General features: G+C 36.1%; 1 protein-coding gene across 2 annotated transcripts in view; it reads left to right on the top strand.

The window, feature by feature from the left end:
- Wdr72 (WD repeat domain 72) overlaps positions 1 to 24538 on the top strand; it is a 193031-nt gene that overhangs the window by 86691 nt on the left and 81802 nt on the right. For both annotated transcript variants that reach the window (XM_026391947.2, XM_026391938.2), the window contains exons 14-15: positions 19285 to 20099; positions 22745 to 22836. In XM_026391947.2, coding sequence (XP_026247732.2) covers positions 19285 to 20099; positions 22745 to 22836 — 907 coding nt within the window. The remainder of the gene's footprint in view (positions 1 to 19284; positions 20100 to 22744; positions 22837 to 24538) is intronic.

Raw genomic sequence — 24538 nt, 5'->3', positions numbered from 1 at the left:
TAAATTAATTAATTCCTTCATAAGGTTAGGCCCTTTTGATCCAGTCACTCCCCTAAGGACCCACCTTTGCATGCTTCTGCATTGGGGACCAAGGCTTCAACACATAAGCCTTGATGGACATTTAAGACACAAACCATAATATCCCCTCATATCTTAAAAACTTCTAAAAATTTGTTAATTTGTCATAATACGAAAGTTGTTACTGAAATATTTTGCAAAAATGATATAGACAGTTAACTGCGATTTCTTTTTTTACCTAGGTATCATATTTTCTACTGTTCCATGGTATAGTGTTAAAGACAGATTTTATTAGTTAGGTTAGAAATTCATCTACAATGTGTACTTGCTTTTCAAAAACTGTTATTGAATTAGAAATTTTGTTATCTTGTTTCTGAAATGTATGATATAAGCTAATCATCAAATAGTTTCTCAGTAATAGTGTTCAGTACATGAATGTAATGTGTTGTTGGTTGTTTTTTTTAATCATTTCTGCCATTCCTCATTATAAAAACTTGCCATAAATCTTTTGATGGCAACAGTGTCCCTTGAGTATAGATAAATGCTTTAGAATTCTCTTTTTTCTTTGCCTAAATTATACTTACCATGCATCAATTGTGACTTGGGGTTTTTAATTATTTAAAGTCTAGAAAGAATTTCAAAATTTGTGGTGTAACTAGACTGTGTCCTTATAATATTTCTATGATTATTTTTCAATCTACTTATACCTAATTAGCCAGCAGTTGAGAACAGTTTTTAGAACTATTCATTCTCAAGGGGTGTTCCAGCTCACCAAACTTTGTATTCATAGGGACTCAATTTTAGAGTTCTCTAATTTTGCAGTTTCGTAATTTTAGAACAGAGTTCCCTAATTCTTTTAACATAGTTTTATTAAAATATATAACCAAAGCGATAAGCATGCCCCAAACAAGATGATTGAGAACAAAAAAAGGTTAAGATTACCAGGAAGTAATATGTCATATGTCTTGAGTAAGATGCAGACAGTAGAAAGTTGTTTTTCTCAGTGGTCAGAGGAATGGAGAGTACAGGTTAATCTGTGAGTTAGCAGAGTGAAGACCTGTCAAGAGGATTTAAAAATAATTTTATTTTTAAAAATGAAATCATAATTATTAAAATAATATATTTAATAGGCTAATTAATAATTACAGTTTTTAATTGACTGGAGAATAAATTAACTTTTTAATTTTGTATTTTTCTAATTAAGCCTTAAAAAGAATAATAGTTATTTTAGAAAAGAATTTGAAAGTTAATCAAGTTTTCCAGAGATATCACACTCTTTATCTAACCAGAGTCCTGGGCCAGAGGCCAGACTGGCCATTCAACCCAGGAACCAAATGGAAAAGGTAATCATTTATTTAATATAGTGATATCAAGAATCCTCAGCTCTATCTGGGGGTACTGAAATGAGCTTCAGGGGAACAAAAGCAGGGTACAGGAAATATGCATAGTCCCCAGCCTTGAGGACACTGTTGTCTGGTTGATAATTATCTCAGGATTGGTCAGATAGAGTCTTGTGTTAGATAAGAAAGTTGCTGTGGCCTGGGGGTAGTTTCGGGCTCTTATCACCAGATGTTTATCCATTGGGCCTTTGTTCCTGGAATCCAGGGTGACTACAGGAGAGAATGATCAGAGCAGAGGAAAGACTCAAGAGAAAAATGCAGGCAGAGATTCCAACTTTTATCCTGTTAAGGCCTTCATCAGGTATCTACAGGTATTTATTTGCAGGCCCAAGAAAAGATCAGTGCTTTTAGCAAAAGCAATATTTTAATTTTTCTCACATTTATATTAAAATGCTTTTCATTTGACAATTCAGGGTTGATATTCTCAAGTTACCTGGTCACCTCTGCTGCACCCTTATTTGTCTGTGGTATTGGGTATGTATGTCTTCAGTAATTTTTTCATCACTGCTATGGGTTTAGTGAGACCCTGCATGTGTAGTAGGATTTGGTGCCTACTTTATAACTGAATTACGTACATCATCTGATAACCAGTCAGATCTCAACTAAAGAAGAGGCATGGCCTTTATAGTTTAAAAGGAGTTTGTGCACTCAATTTATACGCAGTTGCTTTATTGGTGAATATATTATTCATTGATGAATAAAATATTCAGGTAATGATAACTTTTTCTTCTTTACACAGCTGAGTGAATATGGAATCTCATTAAATGAGTACTTAGCTCATAAGACGCTTGTATGTCCAGAAACAACAAAGAAACAACAACATTATTATATTCTTGAAGCGTTAACAGTGACCAGTGTCCTCTGTAGGATAATTGAAAATCCTGGCTTAGCTATTTTCCAAATGGGTCACTTTGAACAAATCATTTCACTTCTGCCTCTTACTTCCACTTTATTTAAGGAGGAGTCATATGAGACAATAAGTAACTAAAAATCGAAAATGTTTTAGCAGCTAACACCTATATGTTTTCTCACTTAGTATTTAAATATTTGTATTACGTCTCACTGCAAAAAGTCACAACAGTGAGATATTGGTAATTTTCACCATTGGTTTTACCCAAAGTATTTTCTGATTGTGGTAGGTTGGGCAGGTCATATCCTTTTATAACAAGCTCAGTGGGGGATCCAATATGTTTTGAGAGAGAAGTTCATCAGAACATGTTGTTATAAAGTGTATTTCTATCTTCAAAGGCAGGGAGTAAAGAGCATTTTCATCTCCAAACCAGTCTTGTTTAACCACTTCCTCCTGTCTTTCTGAGTCAGGTAAGAGGAGGCACAAATAGGACATAGTAGGATAAAGGAAAAAGAAAATAAATCCATGAAGTGATGCATATTTTAGTGTGTGTGTGTGTGTGTTAGATTTGTATCTTCACACCTATTATATTTTTCCTCCAAACTTTTAGTCTTTTTATTTTTCCTTTTTATATATGTATTGGGTTGTTCTGCATTTGTTGTCTTCAGTTTTACTTATGATTCATTCAGGGTATTTGTAGGTAGTCGAGGAATGAATTCTGCCTGATGGCCATCTGGAATCCTGCTTGCAGACTTTCTGACTCAGTAGCTTTTCCCAAAGTCTGTGTCCTTCAGACAAAGGACACATGTGTGCCTCTTCCTACTCCCCACCTGCTGTTCATGTATTCACATGTAGATGTACCAGCATTATTTCACTGGGAGTCCCTCCAAAGTTCAGAGTTTGGAATGAATTGCCCTTTAGCAAGCTGCCCTCTTGCTGTCTTGATTGTGGACAATTTCTCCTCTCTTGCTTAACCTGCACCTTCAGAGAGTGGCACTAAAGGTGATGTTTGTTGGGGGAAGTGCAGCACCTTCTCTGTGCAAATTCACTTGGTGGGAAATGATCTGTCAGGCAATCACATAGCATGCTGCAAGCAACATGTGAACCAGTAGCTTAAAATTTATATTTAGTCCTCACATTTCTGCACTGGTCTACAGAATGATTGAATAAAATACTTTTTGCATTTCATTACTTGTTTTAAACTTTTTAAATATTAGCAAGTTTTTTAAAAAAATATTAACAATATTGGTGAATGTTTCTAAAACACTTTTGTTAGAATATTTTAGATATGCTTTATCATTCTGAAATTAATGTTTATATTTTATCACAACATCACTCAGTAATGATTTAGCATGCTACATTATTTTTATTTATTTATTTATTGTAGTACTAGGTATTGAACCCAGAGGCACTCTACCACTGAGCTACATCTCTAGTCCTTTTTATCTTTTATTTTGAGACAGGATCTTGCTATTTGCTTATGACTATACCAAGTTAGTGAAGCTGGCCTCAAACTTGGGATTGTCTCTGGAACAGCTAAGTAGCTGATATTACAGGTGTGTGCCACCATAGCCAGCTTAGCATGCTACTTTTAAAAGAATTTTGGTTTGAGAAATGCAATGTATATAGGTAATAAACAAGGTAAAGAGTTTTTACAGACTTTGCTAAACATTGCTGAAAATTATGTCTGCTAAACCTATATGTAAAAACTACAATCACTATTATAGGCATTTATTATCACTTTTCTATATGACTTATGTCCAAAATATTGGTATTTATGGTTTCAAGGTCTTTTGATAACAAGACTTTAAATATATACTTTCTAAAATTTCAAAAAGTCATGACAAGCTAGAATTATATTAAAACAGAGCAATATTTATACTTAACAATCTAATGTACTTATTTCCGAATGAAAACCAACTTTGTTGTGTGTTGAATAAATTTGGAATAACATTTTGAATTTTGAAACAATATAAAATGTTCACTTTCTCCTGTGGTAAGGGGACCATATTTTGAGAAAGAAATTTGGATTTTTTTATAGCAATACAGCAAACTTTTGTGGCTATATGGAGAATAGGAAGTATATCATATTTTTAAATTCACTTGCCGATGTCTTGGGGGGCACCAGAATCAGGAGGCACCACAGCTTTGTAGGTTCAAACAGCAATTCTTTATTCCCGATCTCACACCAGCCTCCACACACGTTCAGGGGCAATTCCAATATGTCCGATCCCAAATCCTACTCCACGAGGCTTTTTTCAAATCCCATTTTAATCTCACGAGAACTCAACAAGCCGCAGGAACACCCTAATCCCAGCAGCAATAATCTTCAACCTCAACTTCCCTAAAACCCATATTCTTAAACTGGGAAACGCCTTAAACCGGGAACACCCTAAGCCCAAGGACCGGGATACTTCCTCAAACCTGCAGGATACTTCCTCAAACCTGGATCCACCCTCGATCACCTTGAGCAGGGTCATCTTTCTCAAACACACAAGCAAGGTCGCAGCAAATTTCCAAGGCAAGTCCATTTAACATGGGGTACACTGGCAAGGATTACGATGCGTCAATACCTACTTGGTAATGGCCCTCAGCATTCACTGTTATGGTTTTGATTGTCCCAATAATTGGAGAGATCCAGATGCTATGGCCAGAAAATATTCTAGTTTGAAGGAGTACAATTACAGAAGAGGGCAGACTCTGCCTTTTGCCCACTTGACTAACCAGTAACACAGAAGAAACCACTGCAAGTAGTTTGTGAATAGGTAAATTCCTTGTTGAAATTCCCCTTCACATATCATAATTGCTCTTAGAATAAATTTGAAACTCATTAGGGTTTATGAGGCTTTATGTAACCTGGCTCCTCATCTCTTATGGTTAGCTCATTCTCTAACATTCCAATATTCTCCTCTCTAGCTAGACTGCAGAATACTATTCATGCTCTGTACTTACCTACCCTTCCTTCCTCCAGCCATCACCCCAGGGATTGTCTCATCCCCTTGCCTGAAACACTCTTGTCTCTCACTTTCTTTTTTCTCTTTTTCTTTTTCTTTTTTTTTTTAAATCTCATTTCTCTTAGTTTTACAAATCTCAGTTTTGGTATTACTTCTGCTCAGACTTCTTCTATCCATCCTCCAGGTCAAATGCAGGGTGTCTGCTCCCCATCTGCATAGTTGCCTATATTTGCTTTTACCCTGTTCTCATCAAGCTGTATGTTTATTCTTTTCTTCCTTTGTTGAGTGTGCAGTATGAGCTACACCAATAGAGCTGAGCCTTGCTCCCCGTTGTGTGTATGTTACTCATAACACATCCTACATCACGGATACTCAGCAGGAACCCCTTAAATGAAGGCTGAGTATATGCAATCCTGTGCTGGTTCCAAAGGATGAAACTTAGAATGGCGACCTCCAAGGACATGATGCAGGAGGTAGCATCTGAATTAAAGAAGATAATGCTAAATATCACCATAATATTACATATTACATATTGCCAAAATGATACATCTTACCACATATTTTTGAGAAAGATTATAAACATCAACAGTCCTTTAGCGTCCTGATTGAAATGAGCACTCGATAGCATTTGATATTCTACTTCCTATTTATTAAGTATGCTAAAATTTTAGTTGAGAGCATAACTAGGACAGTATAAAATATAAACTTTTCTCCTTGTAATTGAGACAAATGGCTTAAAAACTATCTACCTCTAGGATATTTTTGTCTCCTTTTTTAAAAAACACTTTGTCTCTTGAGATACAAATAATTTAATAATTAATTTTTGTTAATTCATTTTATACTTAAAATATTAGTCTTTGATTATTTGTCCTATAAACTTTATTGTTAGGCTTTTGTTGATATATATATATAAATTTTTTTAAGGTACATGTTGTGATAATAAGCTTTCCTTTGTTCTAACAAAAGACCTGAGATTCATTTTGGCTCATGGTTTCAGAGATTTCAGTCCATGGCTGCTTGGCTCTGTTGTTTTTGGCCTTGTGACAAGGCAAAACATGGTGGCAGGGAGCACATGGTGGAGCAAAGTTTCTTACCACATAGAAGCAAAGAGAAAGAGTGGACAGAAGGGTCCTGGGTCACACCATCTCCCCTTCAAGAGCACACTCCAGTGACCTAACTTCCTTCCACTAGGCCTTCCTTCTAAAGGTTCCATGTCCTCCCAGTAGCACTGCAGGCTGGCAGTCAACTCTTTAGCACATAGCCTTTGAAGGACATTTAAGATCCAAACTACAGCACATGAAAAAAAAAAATTAGATAATCTTGTCTGTTACTGACATTTTCTTAGCAATTTTGATGACTGTTTTTAAAGTGGTTTTGTTTCTTTTTTTTTCTTTTTGGTACAGTTAATGTAGGTTTTACAGAAATTTTTAAAATACCTATAATCAAAAATAGACATTAAGAAATCTGTAATTTTATAAAAAATGGGATTATACTTTTAAAAATCTAGATATTTTCCATCGATAGTATATGTAAATTTCTTCCCATGACATTATATATTTTATAAAATCTTGTTTTTAATGGCCACATCATATTTTGTTGTGTACGCATTTAGCCAACTCTATATTGTTGGACATTTAAGTTATTTTCAGCTCATTGATATGGAAGATCCTTCAATTTGTATGATTTTTATTATGTTTATAATTACTTGTTAAGATAAATTATTTTTAAAGGAATTTGCACATTAAAGGGTATATAATATTTTAAGGTTACGGATAGAGATTGCTAAATTGCCTGCCATAAACTAGGTACCAATTTACACCAAAATATATGAGAAAACTAATTTTCTCTTTCCATTTTCAAAAATAAATTTTTTAATTTTTAATGTTTTTTCCAAATCCAATTTTCATCTATTAGTAGGCTAACAGCCTGAACATCAGTCCGAGCCAATCTCTAAAAATAATTGATACACTCATCTTTAGGACTAATTCATACCTGAGTTAAAAAGAACTTAAGGAAATTCTTAAAGATAAAAACAAAATGGGAATACAGGTGAAGACAGGTCAGGAGAATGCTGAAAAGGCATGTTAATCCCTGGGAGTTTCTAGTTTTAATTTTAACTACTACTTAGGTGATTAGAGAAAATACACAGGTCCGAGACAGTGATGGAATGTTAGAGACTGCTGCATAAATCCATGGTCCCATAAGAGGTGTATATTCAGTAAAAAAATGAACCAAAGCAAGGGCTATGATCTACAGAAAGAAAGGATGGAAATATCATTCTTTGCTGGTCCCAGTCCTGGAATGAAAAACTTTGAAGAGGAAATTTTTTTCTTACAAAGGGTCCTGGATATCTGACAGGCACAAACTAAAATCTTCTGTTAAAGAGTGTGTCTCACAGGATCCTCACTGATAACATTGAACACAAACATATACAATCCCAACCAACGTAACCAAGAAATCATGAAAGCCTTAGCAGAATGGAAAAGCAGGGTAAAACAAAGATTTAGAACTCAGAATTGCAGATGCAGAAAGTAAAACAAGTATTTTTTTAAATAAAGAATTAAAAAATATGAATAAGAAATAATTGACTACAAAAATGACTAATTTATTTTTTAAAAGGACCAAACAAAACTTCTAGAAACTCAGTGAGTAAGGTGAGTAGCATATTAGCAACTGATTAAAAGAAAATTGGCAAACTAAAAATCAACATCTCTAGAGATTTTCCAGCATGAGACAGAGAGATGTAAAGAATCACAGGAAATATAAAGCCTCTGACAAACACCAATTAGATGGTGTTCCATAGGGGATGATAATATGAGGAAACAAGGGGCTGGGGATGTGGCTCAAGCGGTAGCAGGCTCGCCTAGCATGCGTCCGGCCCAGGGTTCGATTCTCAGCACCACATACAAACAAAGATGTTGTGTCCGCCGATAACTAAAAAATAAATATTAAAAAAAAAATATGAGGAAACAAAATATTTTAAAAGAGAAGTTTGACTATCACTCAAAAGATGAAAAATGGAAACTGTACTCAGATACAATATAGGATTTGGGGGAAAAAATCCTACCTAGAAGTTATATTTTGTGGCAGAATATTAAAAACAAAAGATCTTAAACAACAACAACAAAAAAAAAAGGCAGAAAAAAGATGAGAGACAGAATAGCACCTGACTGACCTGTCAGCTGCATCAAAGGAAGCCAAGAGACTGCAGAATAACACCTTCAAAAATACCAAAAAGAAGAGAAATCAAGCTAAAATTGTGTACTCAGCAAAACTGTCTTTTTTTTTTTTTAGAGAGAGTGAGAGAGGAGAGAGAGAGAGAGAATTTTTAATATTTATTTTTTAGTTCTCGGCGGACACAACATCTTTGTTGGTATGTGGTGCTGAGGATGGAACCCGGGCCGCACGCATGCCAGGCGAGCGCGCTACCGCTTGAGCCACATCCCCAGCCCGCAAAACTGTCTTTCAAGAGAAACATTCGTCCATTGATGGGCTAAACAAAGTCAAAAGTTGATCTTTTGAGAAGAATATCAAAATTGGCAAATTTCTAGTAAGAAAAAAAGAGGCAATAAAAATAAAGAAAGGACTCATAGATACCACAGATTCAAATATTTGACAATCAAATAACAGACATTCTTTAGCACAATTAGAAAAACTATCAAAAGAAATTATATATGGCCTAAATAACTGGGAGATAGATATAACTTAACAAATAGTTACAATTTGATGAATGATCTCAAATTCATATGAAAGAATAAAAACAAAACACACACACACACACACACACACACACACAAAAAAAAAAAACCACCATAGACTAAGGTAGGAGAACTTGCCCAACTAGATGTTAGGTCTTTTTCTAATACTAGTGTACAATTTCATGTTCTGTAGTAACAGATAAATCAAATGATGCCCCAGGTAATAGAGATCAGTGAGAAAAGGGCAAATTCACAATGACATTGAAACAGTCAGATATCAAAACATAAAAACATGAAAATTGTTACCTATGGCAAATCAAACACAAAAATGAAAAATAAAACCATTAAAGATTTTAAAAGTTGTATAAAACTATAAATTTTGAAAAAAAAGGTAAATATTTTATTTCCTCTGAGCAGGAAATATTAATTTAAAGAAAAAACACAGGAATATAATCTTTTAGGAAAGTGTTTCCTAATTTGATAGTATTAAAAGAAGAACTCAGTGTTCATCAAAAAACACTATTAAAAGTAGTTACAAGAGCCAGACGCTGTGGTGCATGCCTGTAATCCCAGCAGCTCTGGAGGATAGTCAGTTCAATGCCAGCCTCAGCAATAGTGAGGCTCTAAGAAACTCAGTGAGACTTTGTCTCTAAATAAAATACAAACTAGGGCTGGTGATGTGGCTCAGTGGTCGAGTGCCTCTGAATTCAATCTAGTACCCATCCCCTCCAAATAATAACAAGACAAGCTACAAATAAGGAAAAGGTATTTGGAACACTAATTAACAAAGAAATATTTCCTAGATAAATATCAAAACTACCTCGAATCAATATGAAAATAAAAGTTATAAAAGCCAAATAGGTATTTTATCAAATATAAAAGACTGATAAAATACTGGAATGGTACTCAATAGCAATAGTAAAAGCAATTAAAATCACAAGGATACCAATTTATATTCCCCATATTGACAAAAATGAGAAAGCCTATGTTGATAAGTATGTGGAGCAAAGGAAACTCATTTTACACAATGCTTCTGAGGTTACAAATTGGTGCAGCCACTGGTGCAAATTTTTTCACAAATTGGTGAAAAGAATTTGAAATAACAGCACAGAGCTTAAAGTATTAATCCTCAGTATCACTCTCAGTATCTCAGTATCACTCTCACTTTTGCAGATGTGTCACCAAGTGATTTGTATCAGAAGAATATTCACTGTGGCTTTTAAAAAAATCTGTAAAAATAACAACAAATCTTAAAAATAATTTAAATTTCTACTTAAAAGCAATAAATAACCACATAGATCATAAAATAGCATATGTATGCACACCAGAAACAATTGTCTCCCTGTCTTTGAAAGGTAACTATTTTCTAAACCCTATCATTTAGTTTTCTCCTATTTTTTTAAAGTATCAGGGATGAAACCATAGAGAGTTAATTCTTTTGTGTCTGATTTCTTAAGTTGACAGTATGTTGGTGAGATCTGTAGTTGGTATATATATTTTGTTGAATGTAGCAACAGTTCTTTCATTTTCATTGAATATTTTCCCATTGCATGGATGCATTATTGTATTCCCACCTGTCCTACTGTTGATGGATATTTAGTTTCTAATTTGGGATAATTATGAATACTCATGCTACATAGTTTTGTTCGTGTTTCTTTATATACAACATTTCCATTGTACATTGATAATTCTGAAAAGACTAAATAGTTGATTATATGTTATTTTGTATTAATAAATATATCTACTAAAATAATGTAAGAAATTCTACTAAATTAACAGATAGTGAATGGTACTATCTTAATTTTACTTCCTTTGATTATTACTTGTGGTAATCACTTTTTCATATTTTAATTTTTTTGTGAATTGCTTTTGATTGTCTTTACCCATTTTTCAATTTTTATGGTACTCATTGATTTACAAAAGCTATTTATTAAAAATTATATTGGGGACTGGGGATATAGCTCAGTTGGTATATTAATCTTTGTATTATGTATTGGTAGAAAAAGACACTTTTTACATTTCACTTTTTTATTGTTTATAATTTTCAATGGTCTGTTTTAAAAATTTTCTTTTTTATTATTATAAATTAAAAATATCATGACTTAAAATTTCAGAAATTCAAAACTTGAATTTCAAAGTTCAAATAGAGATAAATATCATTGTAATTCGCAATTTCAAAGTAGCTGTTGTTAACATTTTAGTGCATATTCTTTGTGTCTGTATTATATATTATGTCTACATACGTGTAGATTAGTGTGTGTGTATATGTATATTTAAAATATCTTTATATTTATGTGCACACATGTTTATAAGGGGGTTATTTTTCTGCCTAATGGGCACCTATTTTTTTTAATCAATTAACATAGCTAACACTATCATTTAAAAATATTTAAATGGTATCTCTGTATAAATATGCCATTTTTAATTCAACAAATATTTATTGAGTCTTTATAACAGCATCATTTTTTAGGCACTGGAAACAAACAATGTCTTCAAAGGTGAAGTTTAAATGCTAATGGACCAAACATAAAATATACTAATAAGTTTTTCATATAACATAAGATAATAACAAGTAGTTCGAAGAAGAACAAGTACAAGGAAGAGGATAGAGAGTGATGGGTTGGTGAGAGGTCACAGGGTACTCAAGGAAGGGGCATCATAAGTGAACAGGAATATATTGAGTATGGGAAGTCATTGCCATTTGTGGGCAAAATCAAATGCAAGTCCCCAGGGTAAGATTTTTGGTTTTGTCTTTGAGCAAGAAATGCTCAAAGAAATCAATCTGATGTTGGTTAACATTAAGGTCATTTCTAATTATTCAAATTTTTAAACACAAATTGGAGAAACTGTCATGTTAAACTACTTACTTAATGTCTGCAGGTATTCTAACTGTTGGTCTTTTTAATTTGCAAACTCATTTTTTTCTTGTATGTTTCCGTGACTATAATAGGAAGATGTAGGTATATATCAAAGGATGTTCATCTAGTGCCAACTTGCTCCAAAGGCCTAATTCAAATTTACTTAGAGGAAAAAAAAAAAGGCCTTTTTTAAATGTGGAAAGGAAGAATGGGTAATAATGAGTGTAATGCATTCCACTATTGTCATGTATTTAAAAAATAAATAAATAATTTTAAAAAAGGGGAAAGGAAGAATGTCACAATATAAAATGTTCAATTTAAAAAAGAATTTTTATAGCTTAAGACAAAACTATTGACATGACATCTTTAGCTATACTTAATGGTTCTTACCTTTAACTCTTACTTCATTCATATTTCCTTTTTATGACACTTTGACATCATGGAACATTTTTTTTTTTTTATTGGTCGTTCATAACATTACATAGTTCTTAATACATCATATTACATGGTTTGATTCAAGTGGATTATGAACTCCCTCTTTTACCCTGTATACAAATTGCTGTATCACATCAGTTACCCTTCCATTGATTGACATATTGCCTTTCTAGTGTCTGATGTATTCTGCTGTCCGTCCTCTTGTCTACTATCCCCCCTCCCCTCCCCTCCCCTCCCCTCCCCTTTTCTCTCTCTACCCCTTCTACTGTAAATCATGTCTTCCATTTGTATTCTCTTGACTTACACCTCCTTACCTCTTATATGACATTTTGTATAACCCTGAGGATCGCCTTCCATTTCCATGCAATTTCCCTTCTCACTCCCTTTCCCTCCCACCTCTCATCCCTGTTTACTGTAAATATTCTTCTCAAGCTCTTCGTCCCTACCCTGTCCTTGTTTACACCCCTTATATCAAAGGAGTCATTTGGTATTTGTTTTTTAAAGATTGACTAGCTTCACTTAGCATAATCTGCTCTAATGCCATCCATTTCCCTCCAAATTCTATAATTTTGTCATTTTTTAATGCAGAGTAATACTCCATAGTGTATAAATGCCACATTTTTTTTATCCATTCATCTATTGAAGGGCATCTAGGCTGGTTCCACAGTCTTGCTATCGTGAATTGAGCTGCTATGAACATCGATGTAGCAGTGTCCCTGTAGCATGCTCTTGTTAGGGCTTTAGGGAATAGACCGAGAAGGGGAATAGCTGGGTCAAATGGTGGTTCCATTCCCAGCTTTCCGAGAAATCTCCATACTGCTTTCCAAATTGGCTGCACCAATTTGCAGTCCCACCAGCAATGAACAAGAGTGCCCTTTTCCCCGCATCCTCTCCAGCACTTATTGTTGTTTGACTTCCTAATGGCTGCCAGTCTTACTGGAGTGAGATGGTATCTTAGGGTAGTTTTGATTTGCATTTCTCTGACTGCTAGCGATGGTGAGCATTTTTTCATGTACTTGTTGATTGATTGTATGTCCTCCTCTGAGAAGTGTCTGTTCAGGTCCTTGGCCCATTTATTGATTGGGTTATTTGTTATCTTATTGTCTAATTTTTTGAGTTCTTTGTATATTCTGGTTATTAGGGCTCTATCTGAAGTGTGTGGAGTAAAGATTTGTTCCCAGGATGTAGGCTCCCTATTTATCTCTCTTATTGTTTCTTTTGCTGAGAAAAAACTTTTTAGTTTGAGTAAGTCCCATTTGTTGATTCTATTTGTTAACTCTAGCGCTATGGGTGTCCTATTGAGGAATTTGGAGCCCGATCCCACAGCGTGTAGATCATAACCAACTTTTTCTTCTATCAGATGCCATGTCTCTGATTTAATATCAAGCTCCTTGATCCATTTTGAGTTAACTTTTGTGCAAGGCGAGAGATAGGGATTCAGATTCATTTTGGTGCAAATGGATTTCCAGTTTTCCCAGCACCATTTGTTGAAGATGCTATCCTTCCTCCATTGCATGCTTTTAGCCCCTTTATCAAAAATAAGATAGTTGTAGTTTTGTGGATTAGTTACTGTGTCCTCTATTCTGTACCATTGGTCCACCCGCCTGTTTTGGTACCAGTACCATGCTGTTTTTGTTACTATTGCTCTGTAGTATAGCTTGAAGTCTGGTATCGCTATACCGCCTGATTCACACTTCCTGCTTAGTATTGTTTTTGCTATTCTGGGTCTTTTATTATTCCATATGAATTTCATGATTCTTTTATCTATTTCTACAAGATATGCTGTTGGGATTTTGATTGGCATTGCATTGAACTTATAGAGAACTTTTGGTAATATCGCCATTTTGATGATGTTAGTTCTGCCTATCCATGAGCAGGGTATGTTTTTCCATCTTCTAAGGTCTTCTTCTATGTCTTTCTTTAGGGTTCTGTAATTTTCATTGTATAAATCTTTCACCTCTTTTGTTAGGTTGATTCCCAAGTATTTTATTTTTTGGGGGGATATTGTGAATGGAGTAGTTGTCCTCATTTCCGTTTCAGAGGATTTGTCGCTCATATACAGGAACGCCTTTGATTTATGCGTGTTGATCTTATATCCTGCCACTTTGCTGAATTCATTTATTAGCTCTAATAGCTTCTTTGTAGACCCTTTTGGGTCTGCTAGGTATAGAATCATATCATCTGCAAATAGTGATAATTTAAGTTCTTCTTTTCCTATTTTTATGCCTTTAATTTCTTTTGACTGTCTAATTGCTCTGGCCAGTGTTTCGAGGACTATGTTGAACAGAAGTGGTGAGAGAGGGCATCCCTGTCTTGTACCAGATCTTAGAGGGAATGCCTTCAATTTTTCTCCATTCAGAATGATGCTGGCCTGTGGCTTATCATAGATTGCTTTTACAATGTTGAGGTATGATCCTGTTATCCCTAATTTTTCTAGCGTTTTGAACATAAAGGGATGCTGTACTTTGTCGAATGCTTTTTCTGCATCTATTGAGATGATCATATGGTTCTTATTTTTAAGTCTATTGATGTGGTGAATAACATTTATTGATTTCCGTATATTAAACCAGCCTTGCATCCCAGGGATGAATCCTACTTGATCATGATGTATAATTTTTTTGATATGTATTTGAATCCGATTCGCCAGAATTTTATTGAGGATTTTTGCGTCAAGGTTCATTAGAGATATTGGTCTGTAGTTTTCCTTCTTTGATGTGTCTTTGTCTGGTTTCGGAATCAGGGTGATGTTGGTCTCGTAGAATGAATTTGGAAGTTCTCCCTCTTTTTCTATTTCCTGAAATAGCTTGAAAAGTATTGGTGTTAGTTCCTCTTTAAAGGTTTTGTAAAACTCTGCTGTATACCCATCCGGTCCTGGGCTTTTCTTAGTTGGTAGTCTTTTGATGGTTTCTTCTATTTCCTCTATTGTTATTGGTCTGTTTAGGTTGTCTATATCCTCCTGGCTCAATCTGGGCAGATCATAGGACTCAAGGAATTTATCTATGCCTTCACTATCTTCTATTTTATTGGAGTATAAGGATTCAAAGTAATTTCTGATTATCTTCTGTATTTCTGAAGTGTCTGTTGTGATATTGCCTTTTTCATCCCGTATGCTAGTAATTTGGGTTCTCTCTCTTCTTCTCTTCGTTAGCATGGCTAAGGGTCTGTCAATTTTATTTATTTTTTCAAAGAACCAGCTTTTAGTTTTGTCAATTTTTTCAATTGTTTCTTTTGTTTCAATTTCATTAATTTCAGCTCTGATTTTAATTATTTCTTGCCTTCTACTTCTTTTGCTGTTGTTTTGCTCTTCTTTTTCTAGGATTTTGAGATGAAGTATGAGATCATTTATTTGTTGGTTTTTTCTTTTTTTGAGGAATGAACTCCAAGCAATGAATTTTCCTCTTAGAACTGCTTTCAATGTGTCCCATAGATTCCGATATGTTGTGTCTGTGTTTTCATTTAACTCTAGGAATTTTTTAATTTCCTCCTTGATGTCTTCTAAAACCCATTGATCACTCAGCAACCTATTGTTCATTCTCAAGGTGATGCTTGCTTTTTCCTTTCTTCTTTTATCATTGATTTTCAGTTTCATTCCATTATGATCAGATAAGATGCATGGTATTATCTCTACCCCTTTGTATTGTCTAAGAGTTGCCCTGTGACATAGTATATGGTCTATTTTTGAGAAGGTTCCATGTGCTGCTGAGAAAAAAGTGTAGCTACTTGATGTTGGGTGGTATAGTCTATATATGTCAATTAAGTCTAGGTTGTTAATTGTGTTATTGAGTTCTATAGTTTCCTTATTTAACTTTTGTTTGGAAGATCTGTCCAGTGGTGAGAGAGGTGTGTTGAAGTCTCCCATGATTATTGTATGTTGGTCTATTAGACTCTTGAACTTGAGAAGAGTTTGCTTGATGAATACAGCTGCACCATTATTTGGGGCATATATATTTATGATTGTTATGTCTTGTTGGTGTATGGTTCCCTTGAGCAGTATGAAGTGTCCTTCTATATCCCTTTTGATTAGCTTTGGCTTGAAATCTATTTTATTAGATATGAGTATGGACACTCCTGCTTGTTTCCGCGGTCCATATGAGTGATATGATTTTTCCCAACCTTTCACCTTCAGTCTATGTATATCTTTTCCTATCAAATGCGTCTCCTGTAGACAGCATATTGTTGGGTCTTGTTTTGTGATCCATTCTACTAGCCTGTGTCTCTTAATTGGTGAGTTTAAGCCATTAACATTTAGGGTTATTATTGAGATATGGTTTGTTCTTCTATCCATATTTGTTTATTGATGTTACTAAACCTGATTTGTTATCCTCTTTGACTACTTTCCCCCCTTTACTGTCCTACCTCCCATTGTTGGTTTTCAATGTTGTTTTCCATTTCCTCTTCCTGTAATGTTTTGCCAAGGATTTTTTGAAGAGATGGTTTTCTAGCTGCGAATTCTTTTAACTTTTGTTTATTGTGGAAGGTTTTAATTTCATCTTCTAACCTGAAGCTTAATTTCGCCGGATACACGATTCTTGGTTGGAGCCCATTGTCTTTCAGTGTTTGAAATATGTTATTCCAGGATCTTCTAGCTTTCAGAGTCTGTGTTGAGAGATCAGCTGTTATCCTGATTGGTTTACCCCTAAATGTAATCTGCTTTCTTTCTCTTGCAGCTTTTAAAATTCTCTCCTTATTCTGTATGTTGGACATCTTCATTATAATGTGTCTAGGTGTTGATCTCTTATGATTTTGCACATTCGGCGTCCTGTAGGCTTCTAGGATTTGGGATTCTGTCTCAATCTTCAATTCTGGGAAGTTTTCTCGTATTATTTCACTGAATAGACTGTTTATTCCTTTGGAATGGAGCTCTGTGCCTTCCTGTATCCCAATGACTCTTAAATTTGGTCTTTTGATATTGTCCCATAATTCTTGGATGTTCTGCTCATGGTTTCTTAGCAGACTTGCTGAGCTGTCTATGTTCTTTTCCAGTTGAAATACTTTGTCTTCATTGTCTGATGTTCTCTCTTCTAAGTGATCTACTCTGCTGGTAGTATTCTCAATTGAGTTTTTAAGTTGGTTTATTGTTTCCTGCATTTCTAGAATTTCAATTTGTTTGTTTTTTATTACCTCTATCTCCCTGTGAAATTGATCTTTTACTTCCTGGATTTGTTTGTCAATGTGATCTTTCATTGTCTGATTTTGCTGTCTCATGTCTTCCTTGAGACTCCAGATCATCTGAAGCATATATATCCTGAACTCTTTATCTGATATTCCATCTGTTGCAGCTATTACCTCTTCTAAAGTTGAGTTGACCTGCATTGCTTGTGGTCCTTTCTTTCCTTGTCTTTTCATACTGCTCGCGTTTCTTTCTGCTTGGTGCAACTGTTGTGTTTTGAAATTTACCCCCTATTTATTTATGTTGCTCTTGTATACTTGAAAAGTCTCCCTTGCAGGTGCGGGCGGCGGCTGTGCCCCTACTCCAATTGGGGTGACGTGTCTACCACGCTGGCGGCTCTCTGGGCCTGTTCCGGGAGTGGAAGGCGGCTCTGCTCTGTCCCTATTCCAATTGGGGTGTCGTGACTACAATGCTGGCAGGTCGCTGGGCCTGTTCCGGGCGTGGGCGGTGGGCTTGGCTGGCGGGATTCCACCTAATGGCAGTCCCTAACCTCCCTGCTTGCTAATTAATGGCTTCTCTGAGGCGCCACGCCTTCTGTAGCTGCGGGGCAGGCCGCGGGAATCAGTTGGCCTGGATCTCCGGGGTCCTGCTGCTGGCTGTTTTGATGTTGCAAGCTGTTGGAGAGTGGTGGTGTATTCTTCAGCTTTCCCGGATGGTGGCCGCTGACTGCCTGGATGGAGTGTCCGCTGTTTTGATGTTGCACTCTGAAGGAGAGTGGCGGTGTATCCTTCAGCTTTCCCGGATGGTGGCCGCTGACTGCCTCGGCGGAGTGTCCGCTGTGGGGGATGGGACTGTACCGCTTCCTTCCCCTTCTGAGATCCCGTGCTCGGCCCAAGGGTCCGTGTGGGCTTGGCTGGCGGGATTCCACCTAATGGCAGTCCCTAACCTCCCTGCTTGCTAATTAATGGCTTCTCTGAGGCGCCACGCCTTCTGTAGCTGCGGGGCAGGCCGCGGGAATCAGTTGGCCTGGATCTCCGGGGTCCTGCTGCTGGCTGTTTTGATGTTGCAAGCTGTTGGAGAGTGGTGGTGTATTCTTCAGCTTTCCCGGATGGTGGCCGCTGACTGCCTGGATGGAGTGTCCGCTGTTTTGATGTCGCACTCTGAAGGAGAGTGGCGGTGTATCCTTCAGCTTTCCCGGATGGTGGCCGCTGACTGCCTCGGCGGAGTGTCCGCTGTGGGGGATGGGACTGTACCGCTTCCTTCCCCTTCTGAGATCCCGTGCTCGGCCCAAGGGTCCGTGTGGGCTTGGCTGGCGGGATTCCACCTAATGGCAGTCCCTAACCTCCCTGCTTGCTAATTAATGGCTTCTCTGAGGCGCCACGCCTTCTGTAGCCGCGGGGCAGGCCGCGGGAATCAGTTGGCCTGGATCTCCGGGGTCCTGCTGCTGGCTGTTTTGATGTTGCAAGCTGTTGGAGAGTGGTGGTGTATTCTTCAGCTTTCCCGGATGGTGGCCGCTGACTGCCTGGATGGAGTGTCCGCTGTTTTGATGTCGCACTCTGAAGGAGAGTGGCGGTGTCTCCTTCAGCTTTCCCGGATGGTGGCCGCTGACTGCCTCGGCGGAGTGTCCGCTGTGGGGGATGGGACTGTACCGCTTCCTTCCCCTTCTGAGAGCCCGTGCTCGGCCCAAGGGTCCGTGTGGGCTTGGCTGGTGGGATTCCACCTAATGGCCTTCCCTAACCTCCCTGCTTGCCAATTAATGGCTTCACTGAGGCGCCACGCCTTCTGTAGCCGCAGGGCAGGCCACGCGAATCAGTTGGCCTGGATCTCTGGGGCCCTGCTGCAGGCTGCTGGGATCCCTGGCACTCTATCACTTTGATTTTTTCTGCTTGCCCCTCATCATGGAACATTTAATACAATAACTTATAAACAAGAATTTGATGTACAAATATTTTTCCCCTTAGGTTGCTGACACTAAGTCTTTCCCAACACCTTTTAATGTCTTGCCTGTGAAAACAAAATGGAGTAACGTTGGCTTTCATATTCTTCTATTTGATCTGGAAAACCTTGTTAAACTTTTGCTGCCGACTCCACTGAGTGCTGCTGACTCTTCCAATTCATTCTATGGTAGTGAAATCTTGAGGAGAGCCAAGAGCACAGTAGAGAAGACGACACTGACAATAAAAAGAAATAAAACTGCTAGTGGTTCTCTCTCAGCAGAAGCCCAAGCCAAGCCTCTCAATGATGGCCTGATCCAAGGAAACAATGCTATCAAATTCATAGAAGAAAATGATATTAAAAAGCAGAAGAAAACAAAGAGCTCCAAGAAGAAGCATACCAAAGCATCAAGAAAAGTTGATGCCAACCTCACAATAGACACTGCTAAATTGTTTCTGTCCTGCCTTTTGCCATGGGGAGTGGATAAAGAACTAGATAATCTCTGCATTAATCATCTCAATATTTTAAAGCTTCAGGGTCCTGTTTCCTTAGGGCTTGCTTCAAATGAAGACCACTTCTCATTGATGCTGCCAGGTTGGGATTTATGCAATACAGAAATGAAGAAAGAGTACTCCAGAGTAAATTTATTTTCCAGAAAAGTTTTGGACTTGTCAAATAAATACACAGCCACTCTTCCAAATCATGTTGGAACACCAAGAAGACTGGAAAATAATTGTGATTCTTTCGAGGAGTCAAATACTATAGTTTATTTATTGAGCAGACTCTTTTTAGTTAATAAGTTAGTCAACATGCCTTCAGAACTGGCCTGTGATTTTGACAGGTAAGACATACCTAAAGATTTTGACTATTCTAATTTGGGATATTTGAAAAAAATATTATTTACAGTATTCAGCTCTCTAGTGTTTCTTTCTTCCTAATGATGGTAGTAGATATGCAAAAACTTATTTGGTTTAAAACACAATTAAGGAAATCTTATTAATCCTTTGGGATTGGAGGATAATTTGCCAATACATGTATATATTTTAAAATTACTTCATTCAACAAATATCCATTGTACTCAAAATATATGTGAGGAAAGTCATAATGTTAAATGTTTAAGGAGTAGGTAGGTAGGTGAGTACATATATATATATATGTTCAAATCAATTATACACGATATGAATTAAGTATGAGCAAACCATATGTAAATAAATGCTTATGAAGATATATATTATCAGGAATAGAAAAATTTGAAAATTTTATATATCAAATCATATCATTAAATTTGTTTCAGCATGATAAAATAGAAGAGGTTCTCCACTAATTCATTATAGAAAGTACAATTTAGTAACAACATAGCTATTGTTTCTTGTGTGTTGAACATTTGCTAGTCATTATGTAATCCCTTTACATACATTGTTTCATTTACTGTGCACATCAAAGCTGGGCTGTTAGCAGTTTTGTTTTGCTCATTGTAGGGATAGGGATAATGAGGCTTATAGAAAGTGTTGAGCCCAAGGTTAATTCAGCTTCTGAGAGGTAGGACAGGCTAAGCACCAGAGCAGTCTTCCAGCTTCTCCAGTACTAACTGCATCTCTGCATCTCTGTGTTTTCCTTTTCAGTGTAGTTTTCACAGTCTGTTGTTACAGAACTGAGTTTAGTTCACCAAGTGCTTATTTATTAAACTATATTCTTAGCACTGGACTAGAGAAAAAATTTAAAATGAACTTATGATTTGGGTAGGGACTCATTCAAATGATAAACATGTTATACATGAAACAAAGAAAACACTGAAACAGAGGAAAGGCTTAAGGAAAAACATTGATTATGTGAATAAGTAGGTCATGTGGTTGGAGTAGAGAGAGCAGAGTGGGATGAATCCATCAGAAGGCTTTTCTAGAGGAGATGCTATTTGCATTGCCGGTGACATGATAAATTTTCCAAGATGTTTCTATTCTTTGACAAGAGATCAGTTCAACATGTATCTGCAAGGCACAGTGTAATAGAGGCCTTGCCCTCAGTGAACCCATAGACTGGTGAAAGTTTAAATGAATTCTATCAGATTCACCATTATGCTTTTTTCCATTGTAATGTTTCCATGTTACAAGACTTTTAATTTTCAGTTTGTTGGTTCTAATAATAGAAAACAAAAGATTGGTAAAACTGTGATTCATATATGTAGTTTTTCTCTATTTACTGTGTTCATTTTAAATGCCTAAATCTTTTTTAAATTATTATTTTGAATAGTCTTCTCTTTCCCTTAACTTTTCTGTTATTAAGATTATATAACACCAAACTATGGTGGAAAAAAAATGCAATGGCCCTGGAATCTGAAAACCTAGAACTGAATGCTGATTTTCTTGTCATACCAGCTGTGTAACTTTGGGCTGGTCACTTAGACTTTTGGGGCTTTTTTTCCCTCATTTGCAAAATTAATTGGGTAGAAAGATTATTCCTAAGATTTCTTAAAATTCTTAAAAACTTGAGCTGCAAACAATTTTGTCTGCTTATTATAATTTCACAGAGCACATGAAAGAGTTGGTTACTATCTTCACTCTGAGTTTGTTCATGAAATAGAGTATAGGATGGAGAGGATGTATTTCATGTCCTGCAGGAGAATTTATGGGCTTTCAGCATGCCTTTCATTAAATGGCCTTTAAATTGTTGCCAGATACTAGTTGATTCCTTAAAGCCTTCTCCTAGACCTCTGGATATAGCTCTCTGATAGAGAATTTACCTAGCATGCATGAGGCCCTCCATTCCATCACCCACCCCTGCAAAAAAAAAAAAATTCCACCAAAAATAAACCTTATAGAATGGAGTATCAGAATTAATTATGAACTGTTTCTCTAAGTCAGTCACCCCAAATTTGATCAGCTATTGGAATGTTGGAGCCTGGACAATTTTTTTTTAGAAATTACAAAAATATATATTGAATTTGTTATATCAAATCCTTCAACAAATCCTTTCAACAAATTTTGCCACTTCTCTAACATTTTATTGTGGTTGTGAAATTGAGAAATCATTGTACACTTAACAAAGGGTACATGATTTAAGTAAATTTAAGGAAATAGCTCATATGAGAACATCCCTGATAGTATCTAAAGATCCCCGTAATTTAAACTCAGACCTAGGTTAAAGTCTGCTGGTAACTGGGGAGGATTTTTTGACAGATGTGAACATATAGGATTCAAATGTTTGTTGCAATAGCCAGAAGTCATTTCCTTAAGTAGCAAGGTTCGTCTTATAAAAGTAGGTCACAAATAATCCTGGTTAACTAAGATTTGCAATTCAATTGGGATTAATATTTTAGTCAGAAATGAGAATCACAAAAGAGATTAATATGAAAGATATTCCTAAAAATAATCTGTGTTCAGTTCCCAAATTTGCTAATGTGTTCATGTACTCACATCTTCAATTTATTTTCTCAAATTATTTTTCATAGCCTTTCAATAATATTCTGTATATACTTTTTTTTCCCAACAGATTCTTCAAAACAGAATCTATGCATAATAAGATGAAAAGTCCTGGGAATGATATTTTGCATATTTCAAGCTTCTATGGTTACTTAAGAAATGGTAAGGAAGTTATAGGCATGGATATGATCAGATTTATTTTTTTCCTATGAAATAATATTTTGTAACTAAATGGCATTGGTAAAATAAGTAACATTGCATAAAATATAGATTTCACAAATTATCTTTGAAATACCTAAAAATTTGAAACTTTCAGTTATAGGCATGGATATGATCAGATTTATTTTTTTCCTATGAAATAATATTTTGTAACTAAATGGCATCGGTAAAATAAGTAACATTGCATAAAATATAGATTTCACAAATGATCTTTGAAATACCTAAAAAGTTTGAAACTTTCAGCAAAGAAAATATTTGGATATTAAATTAAGGTCACATGTAATTTATTGGAAGGTTTATTTTGCATTGATATTTTTACTACTGAATGATTATTAGAGAATTTTATTGCTATTTCAGAAGGTCATCTTCTTCTGTGTAAAACTCTTATATGCTTCTGAGTAACAATCTCAGTGTTTAGATTTTCTTTTGGTGCCACAGGATGCTCCTTTATCTCAATAAATGGTAGGTGTCACTCCAGTTATTCAGGCCAAGAACTTTGATATCATTTTTACTTTCCCTGTCTCTCATATCCCACATCCACAATTTTAGTCATCATGTTGGTTCCACCTTCTGAATACATCCCAGAATCCTGCTGCTTCTCACCACCTCCATGACCACTCACTCCACTGGTGTGAGCCTTCATCTTTCTTACCTGGATGACCTTAGCAGATTTCCCATCACCTCTCTGGTCCTATTCTTGGCTCATACCCTCCATTCCCAATTAAGCAGCCATTTCGATCTAACTCAGAATCTCCTTTCTCTACTTACAGCCTTCCAGCGACTTTTTTTCACGCAGAATAAAAGTCACAGTCCTTCCCAGAGCTCACAAGACCATAAGGCCCCATTTGACCTGGCCACTGTATCCATACCATCACATACTCACCACCTAGTTAAACTCAGTTACACCTACTCTCACCTTTTTATTCTTAACCAAATACAACAAGCAGACCTTTTGTGTTGGCTGTACCTTTGCACAGAATGTTCTTTATCCAGATATCTGTATGGATCAACCTACCCTCCCTCCACTCACCTTGATCTTTAAGTCTTCTCAGATGCCACTTAGTCAACAAAGCACTTCTCAGATGCTTCCTTAGCCCTCCCTACCTCTTTTCATCTTGTACTATTTAAAACCTTTTCACTGTCACTTTTTCTATTTGTCATCTGCTGCCTGCTATTGAAATGTAAGTTTGATGGGGGTTACACTTTTAGGATAGTTTTATTCACTGTTATGTCCCCAGTTCCTCAAACAATGAGGAGAAGAATTTAAACAAGCACTTTTTGAGTTAGTGGATGAATAAAACTAGTGACTGAGTAAAATTAAGGGATAAGTAGTAAATAAAACAATGGCTTGGGAAATAAATGAAATAAATGACTGAGGTTCAAGATTCAACTCTTTCGCTTACTACTTACTCCTTTAAAAACTTTATTTACTACATTTTGAAAGTGACGATAAGTTTTCAGACTTGATATGCATGTTCTTTCTAAAGTTGTGTAGTGCCTGACCTGTTTAATGGATTTACTTGAACATTGGTGCACAGAGGCCCTCACAAAACTGTTAGAAAAACTTCTCAAGGTTTTTTCAAGTATGAGTGGCTTAGTGTATTATAAGAATTATACTGATGGATTTAGATATATTATCTCATTT

The sequence above is a fragment of the Urocitellus parryii genome, chromosome 6 (genome assembly GCF_045843805.1).
Source record: "Urocitellus parryii isolate mUroPar1 chromosome 6, mUroPar1.hap1, whole genome shotgun sequence".
In the NCBI taxonomy this organism is placed as follows: Eukaryota; Metazoa; Chordata; class Mammalia; order Rodentia; family Sciuridae; genus Urocitellus; species Urocitellus parryii.
Note: the sequence above shows the minus strand (reverse complement) of the source record. Positions and strands in the feature narration are given on the sequence as shown.